This window comes from Prosopis cineraria, unplaced genomic scaffold (assembly GCF_029017545.1).
Source record: "Prosopis cineraria cultivar Desert tree isolate PC_DT_omini unplaced genomic scaffold, ASM2901754v1 PC8, whole genome shotgun sequence".
NCBI classification, from domain to species: domain Eukaryota; kingdom Viridiplantae; phylum Streptophyta; class Magnoliopsida; order Fabales; family Fabaceae; genus Prosopis; species Prosopis cineraria.
The window spans coordinates 32646872-32660227 of NW_026555339.1; the positions used below are offsets into that span (position 1 = coordinate 32646872).

The 13356-nt window shown below is 33.3% G+C and overlaps 1 protein-coding gene and 1 pseudogene across 3 annotated transcripts; both read left to right on the forward strand.

Annotated features, from left to right (window-relative positions):
- The first annotated feature begins 1154 nt into the window (after positions 1-1154).
- Positions 1155-5497, forward strand: LOC129317904 (pentatricopeptide repeat-containing protein At5g27270-like). 3 transcript variants are annotated; one of them, XR_008595089.1, is made up of 4 exons: positions 1155-1846; positions 2717-3609; positions 3707-3730; positions 4195-5497. XR_008595089.1 is itself a non-coding variant. In XM_054962322.1 (4 exons), the coding sequence occupies exons 2-4, from the start codon at positions 2757-2759 to the stop codon at positions 4585-4587; spliced, it is 540 nt and encodes a 179-aa protein (XP_054818297.1). In that variant the 5' UTR covers positions 1155-1846; positions 2717-2756; the 3' UTR covers positions 4588-5497. The 3 variants fall into 3 exon arrangements, 2 of the variants coding, with proteins under 2 accessions (XP_054818297.1, XP_054818296.1); XM_054962322.1 differs by having other exon boundaries at positions 2717-2838; positions 3666-3730; XM_054962321.1 differs by lacking the exon at positions 1155-1846 and having other exon boundaries at positions 1867-2838; positions 3666-3730.
- Positions 5498-10135: 4638 nt separating this feature from the next.
- Positions 10136-11290, forward strand: LOC129317537 (uncharacterized; annotated as a pseudogene).
- Positions 11291-13356: the final 2066 nt, after the last annotated feature.

Consider the following 13356-nt stretch of genomic DNA (forward strand, 5'->3'; position numbering starts at 1 on the left):
CCATATTATATTTTTTTTTTATTATAAAATAGAATTAAGGGTCATTTTTGGCCCTAAACTGTACATAAAAGTTCAAAAATGACCTTAAACTCAACTTACGATCAATTTTATCCCTTAACCTTAAAATTTTGCATCCTTTTTGCCCTTGGCATTAATTATCCATTAGTGGGACCCACATGAATTTTTTAAACAATTTTTTAAATAATAAAATATAATAGTGGGACTTACTTAATATGTTTTTAATTATATTTTTTGAAGTTAAAGGTCTAAAATGTCCTTCAACTAAGTGTAAAGGATCAAAGTTACCCCTAAAGTTAAGAGAGGGTACGTTCTTGCAATGGTTGATAGAGTTCTAGCACCATTTTACAATGGCAAATTTGAGAGGCAAGGTTAGTAATTATGGAAGAAAAATTGGACTTGAAGCCATTGGATAGCCGTGGCATAAAGTTTAAGTTTTTGCAAGCTTGAATAGAGATTTACTCGGAGGTGTGGCCTAAACCTTGAGGAGACTTACTAAAAATATAAAAAAAAAATTGGTGGGCCCAATAAAAATATTAAAAAAATTAAATATGGGCCCCATTAAAGGTGAAATTTAACAATGTCAATGTAAATAATCATTATAAACAAAAAAAGATATTTTTAGATTTAATAAAAATAATAATAAATAACTAAAAAATATATAAAAATACAAAAATAAAATTTAATCCTTTTTAGGATTATATTTTCAAAATAAAAAAATAACTTTAATTGATAGGGTTTAATTTTAGTTTAGATAATCCTTTGTTGATTAGGAATTTATTTCTTTTAGTTCATTAAAAAAACTAAAAAAATATAAAAATAAAATTTAATCCTTTTTAGGATTATATCTTCAAAAAAAAATCTTGCTTAAGTCTTTGAAAAATCTCTCCCAAATTATCCCAACCATTCAAAATATTGGGAATCAACTTTTGAGAGTTAACTTTTTAAATCTTATTGTTTTTCATAAAAAATAAAATAAAATATACATGTATATATATATATATTCAAAAATTAAATTTTTCTCTCTCTCCCTTAATCTAATTAACACAAAAAAGGCAATAAAATAAAAAAAATAGAAATGGGGTAGGTGAAATTTTCACCCAGCCCAAAAACTGCTTTTGGTTGGACAGAAGGAACATAGAAGGAGATGAGACAATTGTAGAGTAGATCAGTGAGAGCAGAGGGAACCCAGACGTTCATGACAAGAGGAAGATTCCAAGCTTCAGTGATAAATCGATCTCTCACGCAAAGATTAGAGGAGACCAGGTATTTTACTTAGACTGGAGAACAAAAAAAGACAGAGAGCGAGAAAGAGACCGAGAGTCAAAGAAGGCTGAATCTGGGTTTTAAGAGAGGCTTTAAGAGAGAGATTGATAGTGATCTAGAGATAGAAGAAGAACCAAGAGTTGGGAGAGATTTTACTTCTATTTAGGGAGAGAATGTGAAAAAGATTTGGAGGAAGAAAGAGCAGAGGTTGGCGGTGGCAGAGACAAAATCAGATGCCATGAGAAGGCTGAATCTGGTGGATGAAATTTGACAGTAAGGAGTTTTGGTCTAGGAAAAGATCGATTAGATCTCTATTATCTTCTTTCATGTTTGGGCTTCGTCTCTAGTGTCCGTTTCTCTAGGCGAGTCATAATCATCAGCGAGGTACAAGATAGAGCCAGAGAAGGTTAGTTCAACGCTGGCTGGGGAAGAAGTTCGAGCTTGAGCAAGGCGGATTGGAAGGTGGTTTGAGTTTGAGGCATGAAAACTAGAGGGAGCGACAAATTAAAGGGCATCCGAGTTTGAAGCACATAGAACGATGGAAAGATTTGGCTTCGAATGAGTAATATTTTTGAATCTTTATTCTTCAAGGCTTAATATAATTTTAATTTCAAAATTTTCTGGATGAATTTACACTTAAGGATGATTCGACTCTTGTAATTTGTTTCCCTTTCATCTGGGATAATTTTAGAATTTTATTTGTTGCACAAACATGTTGGTTGGATGTTTGATCAAGTGTTTGAGTGATAGAATATTGTTTTGAAAGGAGTTCGTGGTGCATGGTTTGTTGATTGTGTGCTATTCTTGATTTCTTTTTTGTTAGCTCTTTCCTTAAGATGATTTTCTCCTCTTGAGTTGGTTCTATCAAGAGGAGATAGTAGGCTAAGGGTGTATCATTTACTCCAAATGAAGTACTTCACTTTCAAAATCACTTGTTCTCCTTCTTTATTTCATCTGCTAAAATTCAAGTTCAAATGGATTATAGTTTACTATAAGTGAGCTTCCCTCAAAGGTTTTATAGGGTTAGTACAAACAATAGAAGTGACAATGGAAGTTTTAAAATTTATGAATCTGGGATGAATTGTTTTGTGCGAGCAGGATAGAAAGTAATGCACTTCCCCCAATTTAAGCTCATTGAAATCCACTGTTGCATCATGAAGTTTGCCACTCTTATAGGTAGCTTGGTGGTCTTTTTGTGATGTCATATAATTATGGCCAAATGCATACATTCCCCTTGCTGCATTTTGAATGTTCCTTTTTATCAAATTTTAGTTCATGATTGCACTTAAATTTCATTAATGCTTTCACTTTGTGCTGTTTCAAATTATGAAAAATGCCTTCCTTAGTGAATGAATTAAATGATCATTAAAACGAAATTTGCAGCACTGTGCGCACATGTTTATGTACCAAATTCTGACCCTATTCGTTACAGTGTTTATGGGCAAGATCAGAAGCTGCATAGAGCTGTGGAGATGTTCAAAAAGGCTTGTGCATTGCTTGTGACTTTGGATGAAAAAACATACATGAATTTGATTGGCTATTACGGGAAGGCTGGTAGTGGGCTAATATGATTTTCATGATTTTTTTCTCAAATCATATTATAATATCTAATATCTAATATTATTGATATAGAATGTAGGTAGTTTTAGGAAGACATCTTTTTTTTTTTTTGGTTATTTGTTCTTCAAACACAGTGATGAATATAAATCTATAGAGTAATGGTTAGTGATTAGCCAACAAACCATTGCTTCAGTTAGTGGCGGAGCCAGGATCTTATGTTAAGGGGTGCAAATTAATTTTAAAAATAATAATTTAGAAAGAATTATTTAATATTTTTTTAAAATAATCATACAATTTATAATTGTCCCCTACTTATTGTCAAATGCTATTAAAAATATTTCCTTTCATATAAGTCACTAATTTATGATATTATTTATATATAAAAATATATAATAATTAATTAGAGATTTAAAAAAATTAAATAAATAAGAATATTCTTTTAAAAAAATTATATTAGAGTTTTGGACTTAGTGAATTCATAATTGGGCTTAAGTTAAAACATTTACAAAAAAAAAAAAAGCGATTCAGTAGGGGTTTGAAATTTTGTGGCTAAAAAAAAGTAAATTAACAAAATATCTACTTTTCATTTATAATTTCCTCCAAGTTGAGGGGTACATATGCCTCCCCTCAAGTGTATGTGGCTCCACCACTGGCTTCAGTGGCACTAGTCAACTGGCGACAGATCCCTGCTGTGTTTCTGCAGTGCTAATGTACAAGGGTCGAAAATAGGGAAAAAAGAAGGAAAAACAAAATTACTTTGATGTGGTTGGTAATTTCTACATGCTGTAATCAAATTCTGCTTTATTTATTTATTTTTATAGGTATGATACATGATGGTTTGCTGCTTTTCAATAAAATGCAGGAAGAAGGCATAAAACCTGGAAAGGTAAAGTTGCTAGGTTTATTCTAATTTCACAAGAGCATATATTGGCAATTATCTTATAGAGAACTGTCAAAAGTCCGCCTAGTTTAATAGCCTGAGAAGTTAAGTAAAAACTCCAGGTTTGTCTTTTGGAATTATATATCTTCTGTGTTTTGTTTACGTTTGGTTTACTCAAGATTTAGACAATTTCTTTAGGATTCCTTTTGTTACTTTTCTCAAGATTTTGGAATTTCTTATTCAATGTACTAACTTTAGGATCCCTGTATAGAGCTGGTGTTGCAATCACATATTGTAAGAGCTCTGTGTTGCAATTACATAATGTGAGGAAAAGGATTATGTGGATCTGTAATATTACATTTACTATGTTTGAGATGTAGCACAATTTAAATTTTATGTTCTTTATATATTGTAATTTTGAGATTACAAGTGTCCTAATGTGATTTCTTGCATTTACTGGGGAAATGCAGATCAGCTATAATATTATGCTCAATGTATACGCTAATGCGGGCTTCCTTATGAAGCAGAGGAACTTTTCCAAGCTATGCAAAGACAAGGCTGTTCACCTGACATTCTCACCTATCTTTCCCTTATTCGTGCATACACAGAGTCTGAAATACTCTGAAGCTGATATAACCATTAATGCTATGCAGAGCAGAGGCATGTTGCCGTCCTGTGCCCATTTTAACATTTTACTCTCTGCATTCATGAAAGCAGGGCTTATTGACGAAGCCAACAGGGTGTATAAGAGACTATCCTCTTTTGGTCTAACTCCTGATCGAATATGTTTTCGAACAATGCTGAAAGGTTACCTGGAACATGGACGTGTGTGCAAGAAGTTATTAACTTCTTTGAAAGTATAAGCAACTCGATAAAAGCGGACAGGTTCATCATGAGTGGTGCTGTACATTTGTACAAATCTGCTGGGAAAGAAAACAAAGCTGAAGAAATATTGCATTCAATGGACAACATGGGGATCCCATTCCTGAGGAAACTTGAAGTGGGTCAAGGCCAAAAACTACATAAGAAAAAGCGCCATTTAAGTAATGCATGTGTAGAATATGGCTAATGGAACAACCAAGTACTTTCTCCAGGCACCGCGTGGTTTATTGAGAAGAGAGATAGAGTGGTGTTAGGTGTGGCTCAGTACCTTATATCTGTACAGTGAATTTACACCTTTGGTCCTTTTGTGGATCCCAATCTACCCTGCTGCTTTGGTTTCCCCTATTGTCTTGACATTTTTAAGCCTGATAAGGGTTCTACTTCAGAAGGCGGATAGGGTTAGAGGATGGTGCCATTGTAGTAATGGATGAGGATCAGGGATCTTGGGATTTTTTCTGGGGATTAAGGACTTCCTCTACGTCATCAAGATTCTCCTTTCCATTTTGTAGAGCAGAGGAAGAGTTTGAACGACGCATTGATGGAAGAGGAAGTGGAGAAAATGACAGGTTAATATAGCTCTATCTGATAGGAAGTATGGGAAGGCATATTATAGGAAGAAATGAACTTGATTGCTATTGCTTTTTATTCTTTTAATCATTTATGTAAAGTTTGTAAGCTTTCCTTCCTCAGGAGGAAAAGACAAGTAGCTTATTTCTTTTTTTTTTATTTTGTCTTGCTTTTACATTATACTTATGCTGTAAATGGTTGGTTATGTTTCCTTGAAAAGTAAACCATGGTCTATAAATAAAGCATAGACTGTACGTGTAAGGAGCAAGTTATTGATGAATGAAATAGTTTGAATGGCATTCTGAAGGGTTCATTTTTTTCACACCTCTTACTCATGCTTTTCAGCATAATAGACACATGCGGCATAGTCGGAAGGCAAGCCTTCTAAGTGTAAATTATAAGGGGTTCATTTTTTCACTCCTCTTATTCTTTTCAAAATCATCTTGTCTAATGTTTTTCCAAGTGAAAGTCGCAATAATCTTTTCTTGCACAATTTTGATTGAATTTATACTTACATGTGACGCATTCTTTTTAGTGAGAATGATAATTAGTTTTCAAAATATTGAATTAATGATAATTAAGTTCTCAATGACTTTGTTTGAAAAATAAGTGAAAAATATTGATTTAGATAATTATAAATTTGAGAGTTTTAATTGAAAATAAGTATTTAAGTATCAATGTAACTCTTAGAGTGTAATAAGAATTTTTATTTGTAATTATCTGAATTGATATTTACAATTTTTTTAAAAGATTTTACTGAGAACGTAATCGTCTCTCTCTCTCTCTCTCTCTCTCTCTCTCTCTCTCTCTCTCTCTCTCTCTCTCTCTCTCTCTCTCTCTCTCTCTCTCTCTCTCTCTCTCTAGCATGTGATGGATTTCATGAACATGGATTGATCATTAAAGGTTTCAAAAGCTAACTTTTTATAAGTTAAAATATATATATATATATATATATATCTTATTGCCCTTTTCAAACTTAGTGACATAATTTGTAATTGGGAAAATATAAGTTTAGGTCTTTACATTTTGTTTGAGTTTTGCTATTAGTTCATGTACTTTTTTTTAGCATTTTAGGTCACTACACTTCTGTTTTTTATTGTTTTAGGTCCCTCCAAAGTCCCTACACTTTGTTCATTAAGGGACTTAAAACGATAAAAAACAAAAGTGTAGGAACCTGAAACACCGAAAAAAAGTGCAGGGATTAATAGCAAAATTTGAACAAAGTGCAGTGACCCAAATTTTATTTTCCCTTTACAATTTTATAATTATCTTTTAATTTTTTGTAACAGATAATTTCTTTTACGAAAATTTGATATTTTTCTTCAATCGGTTATTACAAATGTCATGATTAAATGATCTGTCCCTATAGTTTCCTTTTTTATGAAAATATTTTTAATCATATATGTAAAGTTTGTAAGCTTTACTTCCTTAGGAGGAAAAGACAAATAGTTTTTAGTTTGAAAAAAATATTTTAGGGATAAATTTTTTTCTTATTTGTTCTTTTGTTAAACACACACACACACATATATAAGTGGGAAGGTTAGAGATAATAAATACTATACTAGAGTTACACAATATTACATTATTTAACACTCCTCTCAAGATGGAGAGTGGATATTACCTATTTCCAGCTTGCACGCTAAGCCCTAAAAATTTTTCACTACAAAATTCATTTGTGAAAATATCTTCCAATTAATCTCTTGAAGTAATGAAGGGAGTGCAAGTTAAACCACTCTAATTTTTCTTTTATAAAATGTCAGTCAATTTTAACATACTTTGATTGATCATGTTGAATAGGATTGTAAGCGATGTTAATAGCTATCTTAAATAACAAGTACTTCTACAAATTTATTTATAAGTGAAGTCCAACTACTAAAAATCAATAACCAGTTAAGATGGGAAAATACTACTTTATTTTAGAAAATGACTAAAGCTGAATAACAAATAAAAATTAAGTCTACAAAGTTATTTATTAATAAAATCCAACTACTAAAAATCAATGACAAATTAATTAAGATTGAAAATAACTACTTTGTCAGGAGAAATGATTAAATGTCAATTAGGTAGTTGTCATTTGCTAAGTTTTTTTTTTTTTTAAGTCATTAATACAATAGAAGTTGTCATTTTCCTAACTTAAAATAGCCATTGAACTCGTGAGACTCTTTGACTTCAACACTGATTAACTAATTAACCATTAATTGATACCAAGCAAAATCGATGCTCGTATGTGACCAGTGCAAAAGCTTCCTTTTAGACAGGAGTATTCAACTTATACTCATTTTAATCGAGTCAGTTTCATTCAGGCCCATAAACAATTGGGATGGAATTCTGTGGGACGAGATAGGAATGGGATTTGAAACAGGATGGGACATTGAATTGCTCTCGGGATGTCTATACATATATATATATATATATATTATTTTTATTTTAAAATATATATTAAATATATTAATTATATTAATATAATTTATACTTATATTAATTATAATTTCAATACGTGCAATTCTTATTTAAAACTAAAAGTTTTTTACATTGATAATTTTAATGATACCGAGTAAGCAGTACAGGGTAATATATCTCAACAAAAGAAGAAAAATAATGATTTGAAATTATGTTTATCTTGTCTGTTGTTGTTGCTCTTAATCCTAGAGATTACTTGTAATTACTATTATAATGTATTATGTCTCATATATACTTGACTTTAAATTGTATGTTTGCAATTGTAAATGATATAATTTAATAATTGACTTTAAATTATTGTAATTTATGTACTTGTGGTGTTTTAGTTTTAAACTTAATAACTTATGGGATTTAAAATTTTAATTAATGAATGTTATTATTTAAGTCTTTTTCTCACATTATCCATTTTATCAGGATGGCAGGTTGTCTCAACCTCATCCTGAGATGGAATAACTTTCAAAATGGGATGGGATATGGGAGAAAATTTTAGTCCTAATTTTTTTTAGGATGGGACATGGGATAGGACATCTCGATCCTGTCTTGTTCCATGAAGACCCTACTCTCAGGTGATCATAAATAACAAAAACGAAAGGGACCAGAGGGAGCTGTGAACTTAAGATTGTTAGTTCTAAATCTGATCGTTTTTGCAAAATGGATTAAGCAGGATATGGGGGAAAATACTCGAAAACCACTTGTGGAAGACAACACAAAACATGACATATGAACACCAAAATAAATGAGATTGGAAACTTGTACAATTCCTGCTTCAATCCGATTATAATAAAAAGGAACCCATCCAAGTACGATCCGCAAAAACAAGTGAAGATAAAACACGACGAAGTATACCTAAAACTTTAATTTAAAAAAAAAAAAAAAAGCACGGATTGGGAGCATGGATGTATCTGAAAAAGCAGGCGGCGTAGGATTTTTGTGACGACAATTACTAAGCAAAAGGGTTAGAGAGATAACTCTACAAAAATTAATCATACCAAAGAAGGCCATGGAAAGTGCAAAAAGAATTTCCACATTTGGCAATCCTCTTTCATCACTGGAAAAAAAACTCCAAAGTCTCTCATGAAAAATTCTAAATAATCTAAAGTCTCGTGAAGTGGACAAATTATCCCCTAGTCTCAAATATTTTATTTTAAATATATTTTATATTAGTTTACTAAAATACCCTTAAACAATTTTTGATCATGAGTTGGCCATGGGAGGATTTGAACGTAAAATATATTTTAAATAACTAGAGATGTATATGAAGAGCATCATTTGGGAGAAGACAACGCCTTAAATGATGTTTAGATTTCTCAAAGGATTAATCTCATGGCCACAAGTTGGGGAGATATCATGACAAACCAAAAATTTTATATTTAAATATATTTTAATAATTAAATATAAAATATATTCAAAATAAAAGATTTGGAAATTGGGGTAATTTGTCTATTTCATGAGACTTTAAGATATTTAGAAGGGAAAATTTCGCTGGACTAATAACAAAAATTAAAAGGATATTATATCTTTTGGTGTAAAATAGGAAGAAAAAAGAAATGCGGTTTTAAATAGTGGATCAATTCACTAGTTTGTTTTGTTCAATAAAAACCAGATTTAGACAAATTCATGTTTATTTGGTTTGGATTTTGGAAAACCTAAGTCATGTAACCTGGACTTTTATGCTCTGCAGATGTTTTTGTTTTTGGGGTCTGCGAGGAGCTCAATTTTTCATTGTTTAAACGTGTATTTTGGACTTTTGACGTCATTGAGTTTTTCAAAATTTAACCATATTTTTATTCCATTCTTAGTTTCTTTTTTAATAACCAAATATATATATATATATATCCTTCATGCCTATTCTTTTCCATCTTACCAAACATTCTTTGAGTCACAATGTTACCTCATGTCATTCTTTTTTCTTTTTCTTCACTTCCCTTTCCATTAGACTCCTTTCTTACAACCTAAGGGATCCTAATAGTTGCTGAGCATCCCAGAAGCACTTGTACCAGACAAACAGTGAGCTTGCTTTTACAGTAGAGATATGTTACTTTTACAGCAGGTAATGTTTGGAAGAAAATAAGCCAGATATTAGCTACGTTTTACTTGTGGAATTAATGTACATAGTCTTGAATTTAAGTTTTGTTATTAAGTGCTGAATTCAACCTGGTTGAAGTGCTTTAGAGGAGACTTTACTTGTTACGCTAGTGCTGCATTGGGTTATCATGAGCATTATGTAAAAATGGATAGGAGCACTAGTTGAAAAAAAACCTGCATATATGGTTTTCTCTCATCAGGCTCAGTGTGGAACAAGAATAATTTCCTTAGGTCAGGATGTTGAAAAAATGGGATGGCATCCATCTGTCATCTATTTCACAATGCAGACACTTTCTGTTTTTTCTTTTTTTCTGCTTTTTGCCCCTCTTGTCTTATGTTGTCAGTTAAGTTTAACTTGGTTCAATGGTTTTTATGACGGTCATTATTATTCATTTTGGAAAAGACAGCCAATCGCCAATGTTTAACATTGTCAAATTTTGTGGGATCTTTGCTGCTGTGCAAGCCAATTTTCCACCATTATTAATCCCATATGCTGCATTGAGAATTTGTCATTGTGAGACAACAGTGGGTCAAAATGCTTTGGTTAATAATTTGAAATTGTCACCGACCAGCATGCAAAGTAGAGTTGGAATTTTTTGGGATTTAGACAACAAACCACCCAAGTCATTGCCACATTATGAAGCTGCCACTAAGCTGAAAGCAAGTGCATCTCACTTTGGTGTTTTTAAGCATATGGTGGCTTATGCAAATCATCATACCTTTAGCCATGTCCCTCAAAATGTTAGGGAACAAAGAAAAGAAAGGAAATTATTGAATAATTTAGAGAACAAAGGTGTGATCAAGCCAGACGAACCTTATCTTTGTCGGATCTATGGGAGAAAGTTTTATACAAACGTGAAGCTTATTAATCATTTTAAGAAATTTCATGAGCGTGAGCACATAAAAAGATTGAACATGATAGAGTTAGCAAAGGGGAATTTGAGGGTGAAGTTGGTTGCTAATTATTCAATGAAAATGGAAAAGTATAGGAATGCAGCAAGGAGCATTTTGACTCCCAAAGTGGGTTATGGTTTGGCAGATGAGATAAAACATGCAGGGTTTTGGGTTTGGACTGTCTTGGATAAGTGACAACCTGCAGATATTGCATTGAAAGGTCACATGGTAGATATAATGGATAATATGAAGGTTGAGTGTGTGGTTCTTGTTTCAGATGATATTGATTTTGTTGATGTATTAAAGGAGGCAAAGTTATGATGTCTCAAGATAGTCGTCGTTGGGGATGCTAATAATGGGACCTTAAAGAGGATTGCTGATGCTGCCTTTTCTTGGGAGGAACTTCTGATGGGGAAGGCAAAGAAGGAGGCAGTATCAGTTGTTGAAAAGTGGAAGGATTGTGACATTTTGAACATATTAGAGTGGGCATACAATCCAGAGGTCGAGAAAATGAAATGTAGTCTGGATGATATGGTTACAACTGAGGCTATTAAGGATGAAGATATTAGCGATACCTGTGATGAAGTTGATGATGCCTATGGCAATAAGGAAGATTCAAATGCTTGGTGGGAATTGGACACTGATGATGAATTCATGAGTAAACAATCAGGAAAATAGTGAGTACTGCATATTCATCTGATTCATGCCTCACTAGAACTCATGCAAGTTTCTTAGTTCACCAAAATTTTGAGGGGAGGAAATTCTTTCTTGGAAAACTGAAAAGTAATGATGCTTAGGTCATCAAATTTTTGAGGTAACATTATAACCCTCATGAAGTGATAGATATGGCTATGGTACATTTCTCTTTTCTTTGTAAATGAAATTGGAAATTACTTGATTATTTGCTGCTCTCCGCTCTTATTTGAGCACCTGTGCAAAGGAAGCAATGATTTTAGAGGTGGTATTGAAATGATTTGTATAACAGCACGGCCCTCTACCCCTTATGTTGGCGAATGTAGTGCTAGCATGTGTCCCCTCACAGGCCCACATGCGACTTTTCCCATGGTAATATATCGGTTATTCCTCATCCCACTCAAGAAGTCTTTTGGAACCTTCCCAGAGATCGAGCCCCCAACCTCTCTTATTTTAGTGAAGTTGTGGCCAACCCTAGTACCATTGAGTCAAGTGACTATAAGATATCATCAATCCGTAGCAACGAATATTTGTTTTTAATTGTCACTTTGTTAAGCTGGCGGTAGATGATACACAATCACATACTCCCATCTTTCTTTTTCACAAAGAGAACTGATGATCCCTATGAGGATACACTTGGTCTTATGAAGCCCTTAGCTAACAAGTCTTCCAGTTGCTTCTTCAACTCTTTTAATTCTACAGGGGCCATTCGATACGGAGCTTTTGAGATTGGCTTGATGCTTGAAGCTAAATCAATTGAGAATTTGACTTCTCTCTGGTGGCAAGCCATTCACATCTTCTGCAAAAATCTCTAGAAATTCTTTCACGACTTTTATCTGCTCAATATTTCGTCCTTTGTCTCCTTGCACTGAGCAAAACACCTTGAACATTTAGCATCCTTCTAGATCTGACTTCTTGACTTTGATAGTAGACAAGAACTTAGGCATTTCTGTGTCTACTATAATGGTATGCACAGTCTTTTCAGGGACTATAGAAGTAATAGTACCTACTAGCAATGGGATTGTCTTCTTGTTACAGTCTAAGGTCACTTCATTAGTCGATAGTTTATCCATTCCCACAGTCACATCAATGCCCAACAAAGGCAAACAAATTAACTCAATAATTGTAACCCTATCACCAAACTTTAAATTGACATTAGAGCACACACGACTGGTCCTGGTAAAGGCCCCAGTTGATGTAGAAACATTCATAACATCCATTTTACCCATACATTTTAAGCCTAGTCATGCAATCTATTGCAAGGAAAGAATGTGTAGCACTCGAATCAAATAATGCTTCTACTTGTTTATTATTAAGGATAATCGTACCTTTGATCAATTTTGGAGAAACTTTTGCTTCTTCCTTAGACATCACAAACACACGAGCAGCAACATTAGATCTCCCATCAATCATAGCCTTTGGGCAATTACGGGCGATATGACCTATCTTGTTACATCTGTAGCATGCCTAACAGTCTTTGACATGGAATCTTCCACACTTATCACAATGCAGTCATACCATTAGTGGCCCCATGACAGATAGAGTTAAGTCTTGTCTTGAAGCTTGGCTTCAACCTTCGGAGCTCTTTAAATGGAAGCTCTTAAATTAGGATCCTTTTGATTATGATCCCTTGGAGAAATTCTTCTTACTACTTCCTCCACCTCTACTGTAACCTTTTAAGAAACTTGAGCTGTAACTTGACATCTTGCTCATATCCCCAGTGGGGCCCATAAAAGAGGAATACCAGCCTTGGCTATCTCGTAGGTTACCATCATTCATCTGGCTTCTTTTAGCAATAGCCTTGAACTTGTTACACATGACTTCAAATGAATCAATATCATGAGCCGTCAGTTGCTTGCTATACTCAAGCCTCATCTTGTCTAGGAACTGCTCACACTTCCATTCTTCATCAGTATTACTCTTCAAGTACAAGGAATATCTAGAGAGCTCATTGAATTTGGCTATGAACTCCTCAACATCCATGTTGCCTTGTCTCAAATTATGGAACTCAACATCTTTTGCTGCCCTTACAGTTGGCAGGAGGTAATGGG

Excerpts from the sequence above, each read along its gene's own strand:
- LOC129317904 (XM_054962321.1), top strand. The coding sequence starts at position 2,643 with ATGATCATTAAAACGAAATTTGCAGCACTGTGCGCACATGTTTATGTA. Across the intron at positions 2,839-3,665 it reads TGGCTATTACGGGAAGGCTG|GTATGATACATGATGGTTTG; the intron begins GTAGTGGGCTAA and ends TTATTTTTATAG. Across the intron at positions 3,731-4,194 it reads AAGGCATAAAACCTGGAAAG|ATCAGCTATAATATTATGCT; the intron begins GTAAAGTTGCTA and ends GGGGAAATGCAG.